The 24,510-nt window shown below is 36.7% G+C and overlaps 1 protein-coding gene across 9 annotated transcripts in view; it reads left to right on the top strand.

The window, feature by feature from the left end:
• The window catches only part of Add3 (adducin 3 (gamma)), an 87,259-nt gene that overhangs the window by 56,714 nt on the left and 6,035 nt on the right, over window positions 1-24,510 (top strand). For 8 of the 9 annotated variants that reach the window (XM_013017761.1, XM_013017755.1, XM_013017762.1 and 5 more), the window contains exons 2-12: window positions 2,299-2,522; window positions 12,550-12,688; window positions 15,628-15,779; window positions 16,668-16,748; window positions 18,262-18,411; window positions 18,836-18,979; window positions 19,097-19,195; window positions 20,629-20,811; window positions 21,465-21,722; window positions 22,773-22,892; window positions 23,317-23,403. In XM_013017761.1, coding sequence (XP_012873215.1) covers window positions 2,328-2,522; window positions 12,550-12,688; window positions 15,628-15,779; window positions 16,668-16,748; window positions 18,262-18,411; window positions 18,836-18,979; window positions 19,097-19,195; window positions 20,629-20,811; window positions 21,465-21,722; window positions 22,773-22,892; window positions 23,317-23,403 — 1,608 coding nt within the window. In that variant the 5' untranslated portion in view covers window positions 2,299-2,327. Of the gene's footprint in view, window positions 1-2,298; window positions 2,523-5,225; window positions 5,280-12,549; window positions 12,689-15,627; window positions 15,780-16,667; window positions 16,749-18,261; window positions 18,412-18,835; window positions 18,980-19,096; window positions 19,196-20,628; window positions 20,812-21,464; window positions 21,723-22,772; window positions 22,893-23,316; window positions 23,404-24,510 lie in introns of those variants that run through there. The other variant, XM_013017763.1, reaches the window with a different exon arrangement.

Genomic DNA, 24,510 nt, shown 5'->3' on the forward strand with positions numbered 1-24,510 from the left:
TGTTCTCTGATCCAAAAACTAGTTTTGTAGTTAATTTTTTTCTCAAAGCCTTTAAATAATGTTAGTGAAAAATCAGAATTTGACGTATTAGTAAATATTAATAGGTACTTTCCAATGTTTAATAACTTGGTTACTTAAAAGAAAACTTTTTGCCCAGTGTCAGAAGGCTGAGATCTCAGGATCGTGGTTCAAAGCCAGCCCAGGCAGAAATGTCCATGAGACTCTTAGATCCAATAAAACCACCAGAAAACCAGAAGTGGCATTGTGGCTCAAGTGGTAGAGTGCTTTCCTTGAGCTGAAGAGCTAAGGGACAGCACCCAGGCCCAGAGTTCAAGCCCTGTGATCAAAAAAAAAGAAAGAAAAAGAAAAAAGTAAAGGAAATTTTGTTCCCTCAATATTTTGGTCAAACCACCATTTACAGCTCTCTTAATCATATATCTAGTTGTACATTGTAGATAGATGGAACACTAAGTCCATTAATAAACCCTAAAATTTTAGTCCTTCCTGTACCCTTATTTCTCAGTCAGTGGCGTTTATACAATATAAATATGAATGTGTTATGATGGGCCTGTTTTATTTCTTGGAGGTAAAATTTGGACATATAGCAGTCTGAAAGAAGTGAAAATATAATAAATATTATTATGATTTTTATATCAATATGTGATACTTGAGATTTCACTTTTATAAAAATTACAACTCTTCTGAATATAGTTTTCTCTCATCTGTAAAATATGGTCCTTCAATCTGACATAATTACAAGAATAAAGTGTAGCTTCAGTAGACATTATAGTACTGAAATCCCAGTGATTGTAGGATAATTAAACTTCCTCCATTTGAGCATTTAGATGCGCCATTTATATTACTCAATGTCGGATTTGTTTCTGTTTTTCTTGACTTTTATCTATGTCTACTTCAGTTTTCCATATCTGTCAATCTCTGTCAATTACAAAATTTTGGCTAGCAGTAGAAGATAGTGTATGTCTTTTAGAACTTGAATAAGAACTTAAAATTCCATCTAAGCTTTAAAAACCTTCACAATTTTATAGTAACTTCCATGAAGAAAATCTCTAACCTAGTAAACAGAACTTGTTTTCTTTTAAACAGATGTATTGCTTTGATGTTTTATTATATCTCTGATTATTATTTTAAGTGTGAACAATAGGCCTGGTACTTGAAAGTACAGCCATGTCTTTGCTTACTCTAGAGAAAGCTATTAAAACTGGCAAGAATTTTAAGTTCGAAATGACATTTTATAAGTAATAACTTTTCAAAAGATTGTTTATAACATTTCTAATGTAGATATAATATAAACCAGGTTGGTTTGGGAAGGAGTTAAGATGTAGTGAAAGAATCCAATCAACCTCATTTATGGAACACGAAGCCACTGTGGGGATTATACAAAAGGTCTCCATTTCCAGATGTGCAAGGGGTTCAGGAGCTTCTCATGTGGGATTTACAGCTTTATTGAGATGTAACTCACACACCATACAATTTTCCATTTAAAGTATACTCTTCAGTGGTTGGGTGTGTGTTTTTTGGGGGGGTATAGGGGAGCTCACCTGGGTGGTGCTGTCCCAGAGCTTCTTTTTGCTCAAGGCCAGCACTCTACCACTTGAGCTGTTTCCAGCTTTTGGTTGGGGATAGGGGGAAGGAAAGGAGAGTAGTTAACTAGAGATAAGTCTCACAGACTTTCCTGCCCCAGCTGGCTTCAAACTGTGATCCTTACATTTTAGCCTACTGAATAGCTAGGATTACAGATGTGAGCCAGTGCCTAGGGGGGGTGGGGGGGGGGTGTGTGTGTGTGTGTGTGTGTGTGTGTGTGTGTGTGTGTGTGTGTGTGTGTGTGTGTGTGTGTGTGTGTGTGTGTGTGTGTGTGTGTGTGTGTGTGTGTGTGTGTGTGTGTGTGTGTGTGTGTGTGTGTGTGTGTGTGTGTGTGTGTGTGTGCGCGCACGCTGGCCAGTAGTAGAGCTTAGGCCTGGATACTGTCCCTTAGCTTTTTTGCTGGCTCTCTATCACTTGAGCAGAGCAGTCAGAGCTCTACTTCCAGCCTTATGCTAGTTATTTGTAGATCAAGAATTTCACAGACTTTCCTAAACTGGCATTGAACCACAGTTCCTAGATCTCATCCTCCTAGGATTAGGGGCATGAGGGTCGCAGGGGTGCCTGGCCTAGAAGCTACTTTTATAAAGATAAGTTACACATGTTACTCTGCTCAGCAAATTTAAAAGAATTCTTCATGACTTCTTTGAAATTTGAGTTTAAAATGAATATCCTCCTGTCTTTGTGTTTATTATGTAGAGAATAAGGGGAATCCACGCACTTGAAACATGAGTTCAGATACCAGTGAAGGTGTGATCACTACTCCTCCTCCTCCCAGCATGCCTCACAAAGAGAGATACTTTGATCGAATTAATGAAAATGACCCAGAATACATACGAGAGAGGAACATGTCTCCTGATCTACGACAAGACTTCAATATGATGGAGCAGAGGAAACGAGTTACTCAGATTCTTCAGAGTCCTGTGAGTTGAAATAATTATAAACCTATAATTTTTCTATGGAAACTTGGTTATGAAGTGGGAGCTACCTGCAACTACGTGGGTTAAAATTAAAAAGTGAGTGAACTATTTGCTTATTGGGTAAGTTGGTACCTAATTTATATATTTGCTTTGCAAAGATTTATAACATTTATGTTAAATAATATTCATCTTTGTGTGTTTTCTGGATATGTTTCATTAAAGAAGATAGTTTCACTGAACTTTAAGGATACCCAATTCAGATTGATATCTATGAAAGGAAGAAATGCTTAAATCATAGAAACCAAGAACTAAGGCATATTCCATGGATGTATTTTCTTCTTTCTTTGAGTAGCTTTTTACTCTGAGAAGCTTAGAAAAACAAAGATTTTGGATTTGCCATCAGATTCTTAGTTCCACTGTCTGAATTATCCTTCCTTTTCCTGAAAGGTAATCTGTTTTCAGATGCATTTTTCTCTGCAGTTCTCTCTGCCTACTTCTTATAGAGGGTTTTAGAAGTCCAAAGTCTTTGTAATGATCTGCCTTCTTCTTATATAGGGTTTTAAAAGTCCAAAGTCTTCTTTTTTCTTTTGTAATGACTTTGTTCTTTTCAGCCCAACTTTTCAGTGTGCCTGTCAATAAAATTCTCTTTAAAATTTTGTAGATCTGCTATAAATTTTGGAGCTACTTTATTAGACAAATCTGTAACCAGTAAAGATGAATAGAAAAATATTGCTAGTTCATGTTCATAAGTTACAAATTTAGGCCATCTATTTAAAATCTCAATTATTTGAAAAGAAAGAAAATCAGGAACTAGTAAAAGCAAAGTGCATTTTTTATTAAACAGTTACTATGTGACAGGAACCTATTACACATATATGATGATCCCTATTTTACAGATGAATAAACTGAACCTTAGACACATTAAATAACTTGCTAAATGTTTTGCAGCTTTGTTAAATGATAGGGTTAAAATTTTAACTCCAGAACACAGTCTTTTTTTTTTTTTGAGGTGAGTTTGGAACATTTATTAACTTTGTTTTAACATTAATTTAACTTTAAGTTAATATAATGTCACTTTGAATACTGGCTGTGTTTTTTTTAATTGTGAAAATACTGTACAGAAGGGTAACAATTACATGGGCAAGATAATGAGTACATTTCTTATCAAGCATTGTAGCCTCCTCCTTTGTTTCCCCTTCCCATCCCTTCATATCCTCCCCGCCCTTTCCCCCCACAAAAGTCAGAACACACATTCTCAACCACTTATATTATTCAATAACAGTGACAAAAATTTTATATTTATCAAATTCTGTTACTCAAGTTAATTCAACAGACCCCATGAAGAGTTTCTTATCACAAGACACTTTTATTTCAATATGAATTTGGATAACAAAATATTTTATACTTTGACCTTAAAAGTAAAAGTAAAAGCTGGGTACCCATGGCTCACACGTGTAATCCTAGCTACTCAAGAGGCTGAGATCTGAGGATCGTGGTTTAAAGCCAGCCGGGCAGGAAAGGCTGTGAGACTCTTATCTCAAATAAGCCACTCAGAAAACTGGAAGTGGTGCTGTGGCGCTAGTGTTAGAGTGCTAACCTTGAGCTGAAGAGCTGAGGGACAGCGCCCATGCCCAGAGTTCAAGCCCCATGACCGACCAAAAAAAAGTAAAAATTAATTTGTCTTATTGGCTCCTCCGCAAGAAGTATTACTTATTCTTTCTATTAATCACAGCTCTTTTCATGTTAAAATTCTTATAAAAGAATTTTCTTAGAAATCAAGTACTATGGGATAAACCAGTCTAGCTTAAGATTATGGATTCAGTAGACAGAATTCATAAATTGTCTTTGATCAATGTATTCTTCTAATGCCTGTGGAGACCCTAGATTATAATTTACCACCTTTTCTCTAAATGAATTATTCAGGACAAGCTGTTGGAATTATATGATGGTTAATCAAAGTTAAAAATTATATAACTGGAAGCAAATATTGTACATAGTAGAAGTTTAGCAAAATGTGAATGCATGGACAGATATATGAATAACTTGAGTGGACTTCGAATATTCAAGCAATCTAGTGTGATTCAACAAGCTTCTGCTGAACTTTACTGCTTCAAATGGAAAATGGCTGGTGGATTTCTTATACCTTACCACAATAGGAAATGATCTGTCTTGTTGACACATCTGCAGTATAATTCTGAAAAAAGAAGACAACAGGAATATATAGGCACAGGAAGTATTCGTCAGCCAATTGACACACTAGCATTTTAAGTACCAGAACAATATTTAATGCCATAAACTTATTTCAAAAGTAAGGGGGACTTCAAGTTATAAACATTTTAAGATATAATTGTAATTAAGGCCTAAGTGATACATGCCTTAATTAGAACATTAGTCAGAATTTTGCCTTGTGATGGTTAAAATGTGTTTGTGACTTTTAAGTATGACTATCCCACAATACTGTGAAATTTATATAATCACTTAATAAAAAATTATTTTAAAAAATTAGTCAAAATCAATATGATCAGTTTGGCCACTTACAAAGTTTAAGATATAAATATTCTTTAATAACTCTGTTTTTATTTTTATTATATGCCAGCTTCAGGAAAAGTTCTATTCTAACCTGTAACTTCATATTTAGATTTGAATACAGAAGAAAGACCATCCTGAAGAAAATTTGGTTTATTTGTTTTTTTCTCCTTTCAACAGGGCCAGTCGTAATGTATTTCCAAATGAATACATTTCTTAATGGAGAAATTCTAAGTAAGTTTGTTATGCTCCTAATCCCACTTTAGGAGAGATCTAATAACACTATTGCAGAGTGCCTTGGGAGCAGCAAGCTTATAATCCTTTCTTTTTTTCTTTTTGCCCCAATTTTCTTCTCTAGTAAGTATGAAGTAGAGCATCCAGATGTGATACCTAAAATTTATTTCTGATATTGATCAATATTATTCAAATTTCCTATGGTAGACATTAAAATAATGACTGATTTTTAAAAAATTTTATTAGCTGAAATAATTCCATCAGGTTAGCTTATTTTTATCAAATTGGCCCTCTTTCTGTGACTTTCTCCTGAAAATTCTGATCTTAGATAGAGTTTAAGACTTGAAGTTTATCGTACCTTATGAATTCAAAGTTGATAACCTCACTCAGCATTGAACAAAATATATAAAATGAAAGGATGAAAGATTCAAATAAGGCTTTTGAGGCATCTTGCCTCCAACCTAAAACATTTTTTCACATACAGAATTTTTATTATGGAAGTGGTGCTGTGGCTCAAGTGGCAGAGCACTCACCTTGATCTGAAGAGCTGATGGACAGCACTCAGGCCCAGAGTTCAAGCCCATGACTGACAAAAAAAAAGAATTATTGTTATATATTATTATCATTTGTATTATATTTTATTGTATATTTTTATATTTTACTATATGTCTTATGAGAGAACTTTGCTTAAATTGTAATACCCTGGGGACAAGCTTAAGTTTTCAAGTAGGATTTTGAGTTGAAATATTAAATAACTTTAAATTTTTATAACATTTAATGAATATGAATTTATAAAATAATTTCTCCCAATAGATGATGGACAGTTGTTGCTTAATTATTGTACAGGAGAAATTTTTCATTTGCATGCACTTAAAAGACTTTTCTAACAACTTACAGAATGAATTTTTTATCATTCAGTCAAGATTGCAACCACATTTTTTTATTTTCTTTATAGCTAGGAAAATTAAAAAAGGAACACCAGCTTATTTCATTAATTGAATTTAAGTATACACTGAAGAAAAATTGGGAAATGTAAAAGATATAGTGTCAGTCATCAAATATTGCATGTAGAACAAATAGATTATCAATGACAATTATATGACAGATATCCTAAGTGTATTCAGTAAAATGTGAAACAGGTTCATAATTGGATGTGTAAGAGAAGAAATGTGGTTACGCCTCCTAACTGGAGTAATTAAGAGAAACTTCAAAAAGAAGTGGTATTTAAGACAAGTGTTAAAAGGAGGAAGGAGAACAGTAGAAGCCATTGCCTTCGTTATATTAAATAGAATGAGCAAGCAGAGAGAAGTACAGGTTGTGATTAACAAATGCTGGACACTGGTGGCTCATACCTAAATCTTAGCCACTCAGGAGGCTGAGATCTGAGGACCATGGTTTAAAGCCAGCCTAGGCAGGAAAAGTCTGTGAGACTCATATTATCTCCAGTTAACCACCAGAAAACCAGAAATGGTGCTGTAGCTCAAAGTAGTAGAATGCTAATCTTGAACAAAAATTGCTCAGGGACAACCCTTAGGCCCCAAGTTCAAGCCTCACAACTGACCAAAAAAAAAAAAAAAGAATGCTGGGTAACTTTGTAGCGCAGAAAGGCATGGGGTAGTAATGGTGATAAAACCTCAAAATTATGTAACAAAGGTGATAGAGACCCCTAATGCTAAATTATTTTGATCTAAATTAAGGCTCAACCCATTTTCCCATTATTTTTCAGTTTAAATTTTGTATTAAAACATATAAAGCTGGTAGCTCTGGTAGCTCACACCTGTACTCCTACTGTAAGTTACTGAGGATTGCGGTTCAAAGCCAGCCAGAAAAGTCCATGGGACTCTTATTTCCAATAAACTACTTAGAAAATGCCAGAAGTGGTGCTGTGGCTCAAGTGATAGAGTACTAGCCTTGAGTACAAAGAATCTCAGGGTCAGTGCCCAGGCTGACCCCCAGGACCAGCAAAAAAAAAAAAAGAACCGCGTGCCAGTGGATCACACCCGTAATTCTTACTACTCAGGAGGCTGAGATCTAAGGATTGTGATTCAAAGCCAGCCCTGGCAGGAAAGTCCATGAGGTTCTTTATCTCCCAAAAACCTGGAAACAACTGTGGCTTAAGTAGCCTTGAGCAAAAAAGCTCAAGGACAGTACCCAGGCCCTGAATTCAAACCCATTACACACAAAAAAAAGTTTTAATACACATTGATATGCAGAGCTTGTTTTGAATATAAGTTCAAATCTTGCCTCATCTGCCACTTACTACCTCCTTGACAATAGGAAATTATGTAAGTTGCACATCAGTTTCCTATTTGTGAGATGGGAAACTTGCTTCACACTCCTGTGGCAATAAAATGAAATAACATAAAAGCATGTGCCTAGCACACAATAGGCAAATACTTCATGAGAACTGTATATCTAAATTGCCAATTTAGGTATTTAGCCACTAGGCACCGGTAGCTCACATCTGTAATCCTAACAACTCAAGAGGCTGAGATCTGAGCAGAAAAAGCTTAGAGAAAGTGCCCAGGTCCTGAGTTCAAGCTCCAAGATGGACCAAAGAAAAAGGATATGCTTTCATGGCAATACTTTGAAGATTAAAATTGTAATTCCATAGACTGTATTTTGCTTTTTAAAGAGTTTAAAGAACATGTCATCCCAGTAGCACACAGCTTGTCATTGTCATGCTATTCATAAAATGTAATAGCCTCCTGTGCTTGTTCTTTTTTTTTTAATGTTTTTTATTTTAAAAATAGTGTAGAGAGGGGTTACAGTTACATGAGTAAGGTAATGAGTACATTTCCTATCAAGCGTTGTTACCTCCTCCTTTGTTTATCCCCTACAATCCCTTTCCTCCACACCTCCCCAACTCCCTGCCCCCAAGTTGTAAAGTTCGTTTTCAGCAGTGTCTTGTACATGTACTTTGCTCTTCTGTGCTCTTCTCTCTCAGAGAAGGAAGGCATGGTTTTTCATACAGTTTTGTATATGTATTTGTGTGTCTTTAACTTGATCCTACTGTAGTGGCGACTCCAGAAAACTACTGACTAATCCAACTGCAGCATGTCATTTTACCATCCTGCTTATAAATTACTTCTCTTTTTAGCTTTTTTTTTTTTTTTTTTTGCCAGTACTGGGGCTTGAACTCAGGGATTGGGCACTGTCCCTGAGCCTCTTTGTGCTCAAGGCTAGCACTCTACCACTTGAGCCACACAGTACCACTTCTGGCTTTTTCTAAGCAGTTTATTGGGTAAGAGTTGCACAGACTTTTCTGCCCCGGCTATCCTAAGATCTCACTATCCTAAGATCTCAACCCCTTGAGTAGCGAAGGATTGTAGTCATAAGCCACCACCACCCAGCAAGAGGGCATGTATTTAGCCTGCTAAATATTTATCCATAATCTGCTGTATAATTGTATTTGCTTTATCTACCAAACAACCAAATGCTATAATGTAGCCAAAAATTTTACTCAATATTTCTGATCACAACATAGCTACTGCCTTATATTTGATTTCAACTCATAAAACTAAGGAAAATTTTTGTGCCCAACTGAAAGCCAGATTAGAATCTTTATTCCATTTACTTATAGCTTTGCAGCCTTGAGTAAATTATTGCCTGTTTCAAGACTTAGTTGTGAGATTCAAATGAATCAACTACAGTGTTTTAACACTAGATTTTTACAGAAATGTGATTATTCATCACAAAGATAAGTGTTTATTAATACTTTAAAGCTTAGTAAATTTACTGACAATTTTTAAGCCATCTGAAGGAATTTATATTAGTTTATTCTTCTTTATTTGGATACTTAACCTGAACAATATTTCAAAAATATGTAAGACAAAATATGAGTTATAAATGTTCTTAAAATTAAACCTTTTGTACTACAAGAATTATTAACAAGCCTGGCTCACGCCTGTAATCCCAGCTACCCAGGAGGCTGAGATCAGAGGATTTCAGTTCAAAGCCAGCCTGGACAGGAAACTCCTTGAGACTCTTTATCTCCAGTAAACCACTCAGAAAACTGGAAGTGGTGCTATGGCTCAAGTGGTAGAGTGCTTGCCTTGAGCTGAAGAGATGAGGGACAGCACCCAGGCCCAGAGTTCAAGCCCCATGACTGACAAAAGAAAAAAAAAAAGAATTATTAACGGTTAAAGCGTTGTCTTAAAAGGCTGGGGAAAATTCATTTACTTTGAAAATTATTTTTCATTTCTGCAGAGGGGCTACCTAGTCTTAACGAGGATGTTCATAATTGATTTTGGAAGGGCTTTCTTGTTTCTCTATGACACAATAGATATCCCAAAGCTTCAGGGTAGTCCTTACTATATTATAGAATATAGAGAGGTGAAAGCATTTTTTACTAACAAAAAATAATTGACCTGTATCCTTATATCTGGCATTTGCTATATGACTTTGAGTAGATTTTCAGCTTTGCTTATTTAACTTCGTCATTCACCCTAAGGAAATTTCTCATCCGATTAATAAATAATTGTGACTAGCTTAGGCAACTGTTGTTTTTGAATCATAAAGCCATTGTAAATTAGCACACTACATAGGTTGTTTTGATGTATGTTGGCTTGAAGATTAAGATCACATTTAGCAAATGTCTAGCAAATATGTATTCATGTCATTTAGTATCTTAACCTTCTTTCTATCTCTAGCTTACCTCCTTGGGCTTACTTTTCTCTTAAGCTTGATTTTTCTTACCTATATTTAATTATTTTTATTTTTATTTATTTATTTATTTATTTTGTCGGTCGTGGGGCTTGAACTCTGGGCCTGGGCGCTGTCCCTCAGCTCTTCAGCTCAAGGTGAGCACTCTACCACTTGAGCTACAGCGCCACTTCCGGGTTTTTTTGGTGGTTTATTGGAGATAGGAGTCTCACGGTCTTTCCTGCCCGGGCTGGCTTTGAACCTCGATCCTCAGATCTCAGCCTCCTGAGTAGCTAGGATTACAGGCGTGAGCCACCAGCGCCCGGCTTAATTATTTTTATTTTTAAATCATTTTAACCTGTGGAAGCTGCCTTAAATTCTTGTTCTTCTAAGAAGAACAAATGAGCCCAGGGCATTTAATAAAACAGATAGTGCCTACCTTTCAGAGCCATTGTAGTATATATAATGAGTGTAATGCATAGCAGACATCATTAATTGTGGTTATAGGCTCTTTGAATTGAAGAACATTTAAATAGTTTTGTTTTAAAGGGAAACTAAAGCTTCAGAATAGCGGATTGGCCTGTTGCCATGTGGTCAGAAATTTTTCCATAAAAAAAAATGAGGATATCTGGAGATTCTTCTCCTTTTAGCCATAATCATAGTAAGATATACATGTTACTCATCTGTAACATGAAGGCATCTATCCATCTTAGACACAGCTTTTTATGTTCACAGGGTCCTGAATATTAGTGGAATTTTGTGATAAATGTAATACGTCTTTGTAGGGGATATTTTATAGTACAATTTCTCTATTTCAATCATATATATAAATGACTTAGATATACTTCTAAGAATTAGATTTTTAATTACTGTAGTTACTAATGACTTACATATAACATACCTTAAATTTGGAAAACAAAAATTATAACTCGTATAAATTGCTCATGAGCTCAGAATTCAAATATGTTCACAAGTTAGACTTTTTTTAATTACTCAAATATCTACCTGTCTTGTTAGTAGAAAGTATAACATCTTCCTTTTGAATGTTCTTTCCCTGAATAGTCCCAAGGACTCCAGAAGCTTATACATTTCCTGAGAGCTTATCAGTGGCTTTCATGTCTAAGATGTGGTATATGATCTGTGTACATAACATCTATGTTTGCAACAAAGAGATACACTACAATGCTGGGTGCTGGTGGCTCATGCCTGTAATCCTAGCTACTCAGGAGGCTGAGATCTGAAGATTGCGATTCGAAGCCAGCCTGGGCAAGAAAGTTCATGAGACTCTTATCTCCAACAAACTACTCAAAAGAGTAGTGGCACTGTGGCTCAAGTCATAGAGCACTCACCTTGAGCAAACGGCAGGGACAGTGCCCAGTTCAAGCCTCAGGACCAGCCAAAAAAGTTAGGGCGGGGAGCATAGGGAGAGACGGCAGTCTATTCAACCTATCCATACCATTGTACTTTCTTGCCTCATAGTTCAGGCCACCATGGTACATCAGAAAGGATATAGTCTTCCTTCGTTAATAAGCTCAGTTAGGATGCTCCATGAAATCTGGTAGTTGAACTTTAGCACCACGCTCATTCATTCACCGTCACAGATACCTCTCAACTGTATTCTAAGAGTAGCAGAAGTCAGGTCTGAGCCTCACATCTGTTGCTTTCTAGCCTTGACAATATTTCCCCTTTCCATCCTGGGATCCTAGGCCGTTATCAAACAAAGAAGGTTCAGGACCTCTGAGATATTGCAAGTACATCTAAATAAGGACCCCAATAGATCTTATTTCCACTCTTAGAAAGAAGACTACTGACATTTTCTCAAAAGAGATTCTCCTTTCTTAGGGAGGTTTCTCCAGTGATTTCCAATGTGTTCATATCTATACCTCTTTCCAGTAGTGATTTCAAAACATTTTTCTGCCTTCTCCCTTTTTAGGTGAAGGGGGGAATTTTTAATTTAATTTCTAGCAGGAAATTCTGACATACAATCTCAAACAGAAGAAGAGGGTTTGACTAGCTTTCAGATTACAAGAACCTTTGTGTTTAAAATAAATGAAATTTGGCTGGCTACAGCCATGGCTTAAGCAATATCTACAAGCAAGAAAGCTGAGCAAAAGCACAAGGTCTTGAGCTCAAGCCCTTGTACCAGAACCAAAAATAGATAAAAGAATAAAACAGGGCTGGGAAGGTGGCTCAGTGGTAGAGCACTTGCCTTGCATGCATGAGGCCCTAGGTTTGATTCCTCAGCACCACATAAGCAAAAAGAAAAATGCCGGAAGTGGTGCTGTGGCTCAAGTGGTAGAGCGCTAGCCTTGAGCTGAAGAGCTGAGGGACAGCGCCCAGGCCCAGAGTTCAGGCCCCACGACCAGACCCCCTCCCCCCAAAAAAAGAATAAAAATGAAATGAAGTGAAATTGACATGACGGTGAACAAATGGTAAATTTACTAAAATAATGGTGGTTATATGTGATAAAAAGATAACCAACTATTTTTTGTGTTTTATATTTATAAATAATGTGGGTAAAACTTCTTCACAGAAGGTTTAGGAAATTATTATTTCATAGCAAGTTTGGTCCATTCTATTCCAGGTGAAATATACGTATTCATTGGTTATTTTTGTTGTATTGCAGGCCTTTCGGGAAGACTTGGAATGCCTTATTCAAGAACAGATGAAGAAAGGCCACAACCCAACTGGATTACTAGCATTACAACAGATTGCAGATTACATCATGGCCAATTCTTTCTCAGGCTTTTCTTCATCTCCCCTCAGTATGTTAGTTTTGAAGAGTATAGTTTTGTCTTCTACTTTGGAATATTGTACTTCTCTAGCAGCATATTTTGCTTAAATTCAGCCCTTAGGTTTAGAACATCTAATATTTAACATAGTAGCATAGGGTTATCATCTCTTTTTCATACAGGCACTTACTAGACCTTGCATGGATTATGAAATCATATATAACATGGTCTCAGATTCAGATAAATATATGTTAATTAGTCAGAGGAGATAATGATAGAGAAAAATGTTACAATATAGTTCATAAGAAATTTTCTTGTGCTACTCTTAGAATACAGTCATCATGCTATGAGCTTAGAATTTGAGTGGATTGCTATCTACTGTCAGAAGTAGAATGAGGAAATGTAGTGGAAAAGGCCTTCCATCCTTCAGGCTTTGAAGGATGGAATAATTAGAGCTTGTTGAAAAAAATGGGTTTGGATGTTATATTTGGTCAACCATTCTTTTGTGAATGTACCAATTAGAGGTAAACATTCTACAGATGCAGAGATCTTAAGTTCTTACCTCTGCTATGAGATATATACAGAAATCTATACAGATATCTACAGAAACCTGTGCAGAGACAGGTCAGAATGCCAGAGACCACTTTAGGTCATATTCAAGGAGTGAGGGTTTTTCCTTTCCTTTCACTTGTGCCCTTTTTGTAAGAGATTGGCAAGTAGGATTTGTGTGTGGGGCGGGGGTGGTCCGGTCGTGGGGCCTGAACTCTGGGCCTGGGTGCTGTCCCTCAGCTCTTCAGTTCAAGACTAGTGTTCTACCACTTGAGCCATAGTGCCACTTCCAGCATTTTTCTTTTTGCTTATGTGGTGCTGGGGAATTGAACCCAGGGCCTCAGGCATGCAAGGCAGCGCTCTACCACTGAGCCATCTTCCCAGCTCCGGCAAGTAGGATTTTTAATTAAGTAGTTTTCAAGTACTTGAGACATAATGATAAGAACACACAAGATGAAGGTGAAGGAAACCATCATGTTGGTACATCTGAGTCCTGGGGTAGAAGTCTAGGTAGAACTACCCTGGGTAGTATGCAAGTGAATGCAAATATATCACCTGAAATGCTGTAGATTCAAGGGAGAACTCAAATAGTGTAATCCCTTCGGAAGGCAAAGTCAGAGGTCAAAAAATAAATACCAAGCTGGGCACCAGTGGCTCACACCTATAATCCTAGCTACTCAGGAAGCTGAGATCTGAGGATCATGGTTCAAAGCCATCCAGGGCAGGAAACTGCGTGAGACCCTTATCTCCAATAAACCACTAGAAAACCAGAAGTGGCGCTGTGGCTAAAGTGGTAGAGCACTTGCCTTGAGCTGAAGAGCTGAGGGACAGCACCCAGGCCCGAGTTCAAGCCCCATAACTAACAAAAAAATAAATAGATAAACAGCAGGAAATGTGTACTTAAAAGTGGTGGGGTAAGGTCAAGGAGAGACGGGTAGACCAATGAAGAGATGATGAGGGAGAATGCAGTCAAGAATTCAATGTATAGCCTACAAAATTAAGAAAAGTGCAGCCATGCTCTGGTGGCTCATGCCTGTAATCCTAGCTACTCAGGAGGCTGAAATCGGAGTTTCTCAGTTCAAAGCCAGTCCAGGCAGGAAAATCTGTGAGTCTCTCATATCCACTTAACCACCAGAAAACCAGAAGTGGAGCTGTGGCTCACAGTGGGAAAGTGCTATCCTTGAGTGAAAGAGCTTGTTCAGGGACAGCAGCTAGGCCCTGAGTTAAAGCCCCACAACTGGCACACAAAAAAATTAAAATTAAATTAGAAAGTCCAGACTTACCAATTTGGTTTGACTTGAGAAATAGAGAAAGTTCAGTTTCCTCCATTTGATTTGAGTTTCCAAGTAGTTGGCAATGCACCCTGAGTACTTAAGAGAGGGACTTGGCAGATGGACACAGAAAAGGACTACTCGAAGCTGTGGGCATTGATTAAATAGTTACATGAGAAGGCATAGGCAGAAAAGAAAGTCCAAAGAGAACATTTCTAGAAGTCGTGTCAGAAAACAAGTAATAAGTGAAGCTATCCTGTGAGTGTCCTAGATTCCAGGGCAAGAATGTGAAGCTGCCGGGATTTGTACAAAGAATGGCAGCAGAGAAGCTATATCTCAGTGTTCAGAGGTCAGGAAGTAGAAATTACCCTTTGTCCCTAGACAAAGAGTAAGGGAGAGTTAAGAAAAAGGGTAATGGCTGACTCTAAAATTGTGTTAGAAGTTATACTTCTTTGTATGACTTACATTTAATTAAAATTATTCCTTTGAAATTAGTTTGCAACATTTCAAAATTAGAAGATCACACATTTAAAAGTTCTTACTGGGCTCATGTTGTCATGTTAAATAGCAGTACTTTAGCCAACTATGGCTTTATGCAGATGGTTTTTCGGAGAAGACTGACAGAGTCCAGAATGAGAGGGCGTATTGCAGAGGTCAGTGTATGAGATAGTCCTGAACTCAGTTATGAAAAATGAGAGACCTTGTAGGGAAAAAAAACAAGTGATAGAACATAATGACAAATTGCAGACTGAGGAATTAGTGGTGTACTTAGTTCAAAATAAAGAACAGATGTAATTTACACAGAAATAATAGTGAGGAGACTGAGAATACATAGTATTTTCATGAAGAAAAGTAAAATGAGAATCATAGTGGAGGCCTGAGCTTTGGAGGGAGCTCCAGTTGGAGAAAGGAGGGGAAAGAGAACTTGAAGGAAGGAAGAAGTGTAAATTGGGGAAAGCTAAAGTTATTTTTACTCTCATTAAACTTTTCTGGAAGAAGATAAGCTAATAAAACATAATATGCACTAAGAACTTTCAAATCATATTACAAGGCTGGGATAATTTCAAACACAAGCTACTTATTTCCTGATGTCTACTTTCCAGGTGAAAGATTGCTTGATTTGAATTTCTCTGTACAATTTTTCCCTTTTAGGTCTTGGCATGGTCACACCTATCAATGACCTTCATGGTGCAGATACATCCTCCTATGTGAAAGGAGAAAAACTTACTCGTTGTAAACTTGCCAGTCTGTACAGAATTGCAGATTTGTTTGGATGGGCACACCTGGCAAATACATATATTTCAGTGAGTTCTTTAGCTTCTCATTTTCTTACTAAAATCCCAACTAAATGACAAATGTGCGCTTACCTTTACTTGGAAGTTCAGTTTTCAGACTTCATTCCTTGAATCAAGCATCCAGGATCATTGCTAAGTTTCGTCTTGTCTCCAAGAAAGAGGCTACAATTGCCCCAACTTTCTACTCCCCTTACAGTCTGTGTTGTTCTTGTGATATAGAACAGTTGTAAGACCTATATTGGAAGAAATCTATAGCAAAATTGTCTCTCTCCATGTTAAACATTTCTGAGCCACAGTCATTAAAAAGCATTTGCGGCAAGAAAAACAAGAGGGTCAGAAAACTTCCTCCCTGGTCTTAAATCTCTTAAATATGCTTTTTCTGTTTACCATTTAGTTTTTGCCTTTCCACACTTGGAACCAAGACACTATTTAAAATGAAAAAGTATTAAAATACTATGTGATAATAGCTGGTATGGTAGACTAGCAGTCTTCCTTTATTTCCCATTTCTTAAGTTTCCTTTACATCTCCACCCTAATACCTTCCTAGGAAGAAATTTTGTTTTCTTTCCTGACAATCGCCAATAATTTCATTGCCAAATTGGATTGACTGATATTGGCCTTTGTTTTTCATGAATGTAGCTGATCCTACAGCAGCCTTAAAATCCTAAAATAACACTAAGTAAGTATAATAGATGGGAAATACATCAAAAATTTTGAGTAAGTACTTAGGAGTTAGTGGAAACTTTTAAGGACAGATTCGTGTTGTAGACCTGGAATTTTTCCTTGGATGTTTTTTCCCAAATGCCCTATAATCATTCATAATATATTTATAGTCACACTTACGTTGCAAATATGAATGTTTTAAAGTAAATCCCTATTGTTTTTTCTTTCTTCCAGGTAAGAATAAGTAAAGAACAAGACCACATTATAATAATTCCCAGAGGCCTATCTTTTTCTGAAGCCACAGCCTCCAATTTGGTATAATTTTCATTCCTATATTACTTTCCCTGAGCCTCCCTTGTGTTTTTCTGACAGGTTTTTTGTTTGTTTTGTTTTTGGTCAGTCATGGGGCTTGAACTCAGCCTTTGCTCAAAGCCAGCACTCTACCACTTGGAGCCACAGCTCCACTTCTGGTTTTTGAGTGGTTAATTTGCTATAAGAGTCTCACAGGGACTTTCCTGCCTGGGCTGACTTTGAACTATGATCCTCAGATCTCAGCCTCCTGAATAGCTGGAATTACAGTTGTAAGCCACCAGTGCCCAGCTTCAGTTTTCAGCTTTTAGCACAGGATGGAACAAGAAAAAAAAACATACATGGAAAAAACATATACTAAGAAAAATGATTAGGTTTAGGAAATAATATTTATTTTTAAGAAAACTTAGGGTTCAAGAAAAATAAGATGGGCCGGGCGCTAGTGGCTCACGCCTATAATCCTAGCTACTCAGGAGGCTGAGATCTGAGGATTGTGGTTCAAAGCCAGCCCAGGCAGGAAAGTCTGTGAGACTCTTACCTTCAATAAACCATTCAGAAAACTGGAAGTGGTGCTGTTGCTCAAGTGGTAGAGAGCTCATCTTGAGATGAAGAGCTGAGGGACAGTGAGTGCCCAGGTCCAGAGTTCAAGACCCATGACTGACCAGAAAAAAAAGAAAAGAAAAGGAAAGAAAAATATGATGGTTGAAGAAACTAATAAATGATTTGAAATTGTCAGTTAATTTGTTCATGTTTTGATTTTGTTATTTTTGTTTATTGGGATTTCTGTTTTAGTACTGGGGTTTGAACTTAGGGCTTCATTTTGCACTGGTTATTTTGGAGATGGAGTCTGAATCTCATGGACGTTTCTGTTCAGGCTGACCTCAAACCATGATCTTCTAGGTAACAGCCTTCTCAGCTAGAGTTAGAGGCATGAGCCCCCAGTACCTGGCTTCCTATTCATGTTTTGAAAAGAGCTTTTTGAATTATGTCCACTCTGTACGCACTAAAACGTTTTTTAAAACATGCACATACCATCTATGTGTATTTTGTAGTTATCATTTAGTTGGTACGAGCATAGAATCTGACCTAGCATTTTCTTTTTTGCGTAACTATTCCTAGCCATTTTCATGTCATAAAATAGTTGGAGAGACATTGTTCTGGTTGCTTCATTGTTAGCGAGTGAATGTTTTCTAGTCACTTCAACAAGTGCCAGTATACTTGTCCACACCTCCAGTGAAGCGCTTAATTATTCTGTTCCTTAGAAACTACTTCTTGCTAAGTATTTTTATTGTATATTTCCTATTTTGTAAATAGTTTTATAGGATTAAAGCTATATCTTTTATCTTACAAATTGTTTTTGGCTGCCTTTGTACTATAGTAGTAAATTGGGTAGTTGTGTTTAAAATATTTACTATCTGGCCTTTTACACAAAAACTTTACCATTCTGTGGATTGGCTTGTAGAACCCAAAAAAACATTGACACGTGTGAACCAATTGAGTATGTTTTTCATTTTTCCAGGTAAAAGTCAACATAATAGGAGAAGTGGTTGACCAGGGAAGTACTAATTTGAAAGTTGACCATACAGGATTCAGTCCCCATGCTGCAATCTATTCAACGCGTCCGGATGTTAAATGTGTGATACACATCCACACCCTTGCCACAGCAGCTGTAAGTCCACAGAGGACCAGAACCAATCAATAATGATTCTGGAAAATACTGTTTTTGTGGCATTTATTTCCATTCTTTTAGATTTGCCATTCAAAATTGTTTGAAATTTGCTGCATACCCAAAAAGTACAATAGCTTTGGGGATCAAATGCTACCATTCTCGGAAACAACTGGAAAAACAGCATTTTTAGAGCAAAGTTTTTGTTTTTATAATATTTGGCACAGCATTTAAATTGTGTTGCATCCCCTAAATTTTGTTTTTGTTTTTTTGGAATAAGTGAAGAACTTAAAAGTGGGAGGTGTGCTGCAATGTTGAATATGATTAACCAGGGCAGTGCTCCCTAAGTTGTATAAAGAATCAGCTTCCTATAACAGTGTATGCAATAGCTAAATGTGTTATCTGTGGTATGTACCTAATCAAATAGGTGTCCTCGATGAAGTGTGGAATCCTCCCAATTTCTCAGGAATCTCTTATTCTGGGAGATGTGGCTTATTATGACTACCAAGGGTCACTTGATGAGCAGGAGGAGAGAATTCAACTGCAGAAAGTTCTGGGTCCAAGTTGTAAGGTGTGTAGTAAATTTACTACCCTAAGGAGTTAATTTTTGTTGCTGCTACTGGTGATGAATACAGTATGAGAGCTATGCCAGTTATGTAAAGTGACTGCCCTGGGGATTCTATTTTAGGTGCTGGTACTCAGAAATCATGGAGTAGTAGCACTTGGAGAAACAGTTGAAGAAGCTTTTCATTATATTTTTTGTGTACAGATGGCCTGTGAGATTCAGGTAGGAGAAATGATTCTCCCTTTCTTACTGCTTTATTATTTGCTTATTTAGTTGGATTTTGTGTTTATTTCCAAAGCTCTATTGATCAGTAGCATTTTGTTTTAAAAGTACTACTTTACCCAAGTAAAAAAGGGACATGAACTTAGTCACGTATGGAATTGAAAATAAGAAAATGTGCATTGCAACACACACACACACACACCCCGAAACCTTACACACACACACGCACCGAAACCTTATAAATATAATCTTCCCACTAATCTTACTTTCTCCATTTCTCCATTTTCTCACTCTAGTACTGGTACTAATAGATAAAAACAGCTGCAAATCATGAAACATGTGTTGTAGCCATTTTTTTAAGCTAGGATTAATTTCATAAGTATTTGATTTTGTTTTTATGCTGATCCTAGAGCTTGAACTCGGGGCCTGAGTGCTGTCCTGCACTTTTCTGCTCAAGGCTAGTACTCTACCATTTGAACCAAGCTTCACTTCTGTACTTTGGTGATATAAGAGTCTCAAACACTTTTCCAGCTTCAAACCATGATCCTCAGATATCAGCCTCCTGAGTAGCTAGGATTACAGGCATGAGCCAATGGCGCCCAGCTAATATAAGTTTTTTGAACTCATAGAGTTCCCAACAATTCCTTAGTATTTTTATTATAGTAGATTAGATGTTTATTTTTATTTTTTTCTCAGAGAAGGTGAGGGTATATAGACCCTAATTTCCCTCTTAAAATCAAGCAGATTCTCTTGAAACAAATACTAATTTATTTGAAAGAGCACAGCAAAAAAATTTTTTAGCTGTTTTAGTTTTTTTTTGTTTTGTTTTTGTTTTAGTTTTTCCTAGACAGGGTCTCACTATATAGCCAGGCTGGCCTTGCCTTTGCTTCCTGAGTGTTAGAATTACATGCCTGAACCACAATACCCAGCCTCTTTCTACGAACTTTAACTTAGTTAGCTTCTTCTTTCTGACAATGGTTCTTTTTTTCAAATGAGACTATGGAAAGCTTAATTAACACAATAAACTGTAACGTCTGCCAAAATGTTCTTAAATTTAAAGTGCAATATCTCTATTCCTTTCAAATTATACCTTTCAATAAAGGCTTTAAATAGCTATCCATAGAAATCTTCAAGAAAAGAACTTTGAAATTTGGGGAGTGACTCAGTTGTTTGAAATATGTTAAGGTATGGCTCTATCTGAATATGTTTTCCAGCAAGAGAATCAGAATTTTAGAAAGCAACTTTTTTACATTCAGGAAAAAGACACTTGGCTGCCAATTTGCACAGTAGTGTTACTTTGTTTTTGTTGATAGTAGTCAGAACAAGCATTATGGGTATTTGCCAAATTGAGATTGTGCCTTTTTGACAGTAAAGTACTCATGACAGTCTTTATTATTTTGAATCTTTATTATATGTTTTACCATTGGTTACAGGTACGGGCAATAGCAGGAGCAGGTGGAATAGATAATCTTCTTATACTGGATCTTCAGAAGTATAAAGCTTACACTCATAATATTGCAGCAACTGGTGGAGGAGGTGTTAATATGGGTTCCCATCAGAAGTGGAAGGTTGGCGAGATTGAGTTTGAAGGACTGATGAGGACTTTGGACAATTTGGTAGGTAAAAAATTAAACATAAACTTGAGTTATATGTCTTCAGATTCAAGAGACGTCACTTCTGTCTCCTTTTGGTTTTAGAACATGCTCCTTACTCTTTCAAGACTAGAGCTTGACTCTAGCAAGACATTTTGATATAATTTAAACATATTTTTAGGAAGGTAACGTTTCTGATCAGAAATGTAGAAGTCAGGAGCTGGGAAGGTGGCTCAGTGGTAGAGTGCTTGCCTTGCATGCTTGAGGCCCTGGGTTTAATTCCTCAGCACCACATAAGCAGAAAAAGCCTGAAGTGATGCTGTGGCTCAAGTGGTGGAGCTCTAGCTTTAAGCTGAAGAGCTGAAGGACAGCCCCCAGGCCCAGAGTTCAGGCCCCATGATCAACAACAACAACAACAACAAAATAGAAATCACTTTTGTCAGGGAAAATAAATAGTGTGATTGGAAGCTGCAGTGCCATCTGAAGTCAGTTTTACTTAGATCTTGAAATTTGCTTAATTTCAAATTCAGTATTATGTGGAGGTTCTATCGGGTGTAAGAGAATGTTTTAACCTTTGTTTTTCAATGAAAACATCATTTTAATCATTTGTTTAAAGAAATAGACTTCAAATGCTGTACAGGTTTAATAGCTTTGAATGTCGTTTCTCCCTCCCTTAGGGGTACAGAACAGGCTATGCTTATAGGCATCCTCTCATTCGAGAGAAGCCCAGACACAAAAGTGATGTGGAAATCCCAGCAACTGTGACTGCTTTTTCCTTTGAAGATGATACAGTACCACTGTCTCCTCTCAAATACATGGCACAGAGACAGCAGCGTGAAAAAACGAGATGGCTGAATTCCCCAAATACTTACATGAAAGTGAATGTGCCTGAGGAGTCTCGGAATGGGGAAACAAGTCCCAGGACCAAAATCACAGTATGCCACTATTTTACATCATTTGCTATTTCTAAATATTTTGCCTGGTTACTCATGAACTGAATATTCTGTGTTTCAGTTATTGGGGAAGAAGAATATAATATTGGTATCATTTACAAGGTTATAAACCCACTGTGTTTTATCCTCTGTTTAAAGTGTTATACATGAATTAGATTACTTAATTCTCATAACATAAAATAGATGTTATTTTCTCCCTACTTTACCAATGAGAAAACAGGCAGGAGAGCTAACTAATCTTTTTTGATGATAGAGTCAGACTTTGAATGCCAGTAGTCTAACTCAAGCTTTGTTCTTGTTCACTACATGATATTAAAATATAGCTTATTGCAGCAGTGAATTAGAACTGTTAAAACTACCAATATGAAGTTGTGCCAAACAAGATCTTATATGTAGAGATGAAACAGGTTATTTTACCTTCTTTAGAATTGTTTCACATTTGTTTGGTTTTAGAGAACTATATATACCAAGCGTTCTGTAAGTATTCAAGATTAGTTATTCAAAATCAGTAACATCAGTGGAAATTCCTTAGGCATCAAAATGTTTTTCCTTAGTCTAAATGTTAATCTTCTCTAAGGGTTGAAATGTGGAGTAAATAAGTTACAAAAAATAGGCTAGAAAACTGTCTCTCTGATACAGTTGAATCCTTTTCATTGACTTCTTAGCCATCATTTGATGTAATTCAATGCAGAAAGCAGAACTCTGGATGTGAGTGCATACAGATCAGGCTGTATTTGAAATAGTTTCCTCATCATACTTGCAGTTATCAAGAGGAAAAAGTTTAACAGTGTGACTGAGTATACATGACTGAGTATACAAGTGAACTGTAACTGCATTTGATAATTTTTAAGTGAATGCATTTATAATGCATTTTCTAACAAGTGTGAGATACAAAATGACCACTAATATATTGTTTAGTGAGATTCTTTGAAAGATTGACAATATATGTCCCCCTGGAGATTATACTTGCTCAATACCTAATCATCTTTCCTTGATGCAAAGCTTCATTCTAATAAATGTTTTATTCTTTAGTGGATGAAAGCAGAGGACTCCTCTAAAGTTAGTAGTGGAACACCTATCAAAATTGAAGATCCCAATCAGTTTGTTCCTTTAAATACAAACCCGAATGAGGTTCTAGAAAAGAGAAATAAGGTAAGGCAAAGTCTCTGTAGCCAAATGAGACATTTTATTCTCTTGCATGTTTAAATCACTAGTGATGAAATATGATTACTAACAAGCTTAATTTGAATACAGAAAAACTTGATTCAGTAATATTAGTTTATATCAAATAATTCTAGCCCTGTCCTTGGTGAACAAGCTACATGAGAGAAAAGTGTTAAACATATTTTTGCCTTGAAGAGTCCTGGTATTACTAACAGTGTAAGACAACAGAAAATTACATACCAGGAAGAAGGGGGATTAATGAGAGTGTTACAGATGGTGAAAGGGGTCTTTATAAAAGTGGAAGTTGATTAGACTCTTACTTGGAAGTATCAAATAATAAGCTTTCAGTCAAAAAGGAGGCAAGTTATCTATACAGTTGTACCCAAGAACTTGTTACTGTGTTTCACTTCAGATTCGGGAACAAAACAGGTATGACTTGAAAACAGCAGGACCACAGTCTCAGCTGCTTGCCGGAATTGTTGTGGATAAACCTCCTTCTGTAAGTCTGAAGCAACAACATCTTTTTTATCTGCCACATTAACTTTTCTTTCCTTTTAAATAGGATTTTTTTATTTTAAAATTAAAATGAATTAATAAGAGGTCCCAATTCAAACCCTAGTACCACCAAAAAAAACAAAAAAAAAAATAGTCCACAAAACTTCAAAGAACACCCTCAAATTCTAGGGGTAAGAACTTTCCACTTTTTAAATTGCTTCTAGCAATTAAAAAATGCTTCTACCAATTGTCTTCATGTTTCTATATCTTTATGAGATAGGAATGCATACTTGTGATCTCAGCTACTTTGGAGGCTAAAGCAGGAAGACTGCAAATTTGAGGCCAGCCAGGGCTATATAATAAATCTTGTTATGTAGCGTTATACTTCCAACCAGGTATAACTCAAATGATAGAAGTACTATTGTGAGGTTCTGAATTAAAGCCCCAGTACAGTCTCTCTCTTTCTCTTTCTCTCTCTCTCTCTCTCTCTCACACACACACACACATACACACACAGCATTTTCTTGTTATTTATCAATTTCAGACCTCATCATTATCATTACACTGCAAGTTATATTGTAGGAAACTATAAATTATGAGTTGATTTCCAATTTCAGACAAGAGAAAATACAAGGAAGAGTTTATTTAAAATTAAATAATAGCTGGGCGTTAATGGCTCACACCTGTAATCTTAGGTACTCAGGAGGCTGAGATCTAAGGATTGCAGTTCAAAGCCAGCCTGGGCAATCTCCAATTAACCACCAAAAACCAGAAGTGACACTGGCTCAAGTGGTAGAGCGCTCATCTTGAGCTGAAGAACAGGGACAGTTCCCAGGCCCAGAGATCCATGACTGAACAAAAAAAAAAAATTTTGTGGGCGTGTGGAAATAATTTTCCCGTGAAATATGAAGTGTATTATACTCTTGTCTTCTGACTGTTAAGTGTTTCTCTCTTCTTTGGTCATGGATCTTATCTCTGGGCCTGAGCGCTCTCCCTCAGCTCTTCAGCTCAAGGCTAGCATTCTACTACTTGAGCCACAGTGCCACTTCTAGTTTACTGGTGGTTTATTGGAGATAAGAGTCTCACAGATTTTCCTGCCCACGCTGGCTAT

This window comes from Dipodomys ordii, unplaced genomic scaffold (genome assembly GCF_000151885.1).
Source record: "Dipodomys ordii isolate 6190 unplaced genomic scaffold, Dord_2.0 Scaffold36, whole genome shotgun sequence".
NCBI classification, from domain to species: domain Eukaryota; kingdom Metazoa; phylum Chordata; class Mammalia; order Rodentia; family Heteromyidae; genus Dipodomys; species Dipodomys ordii.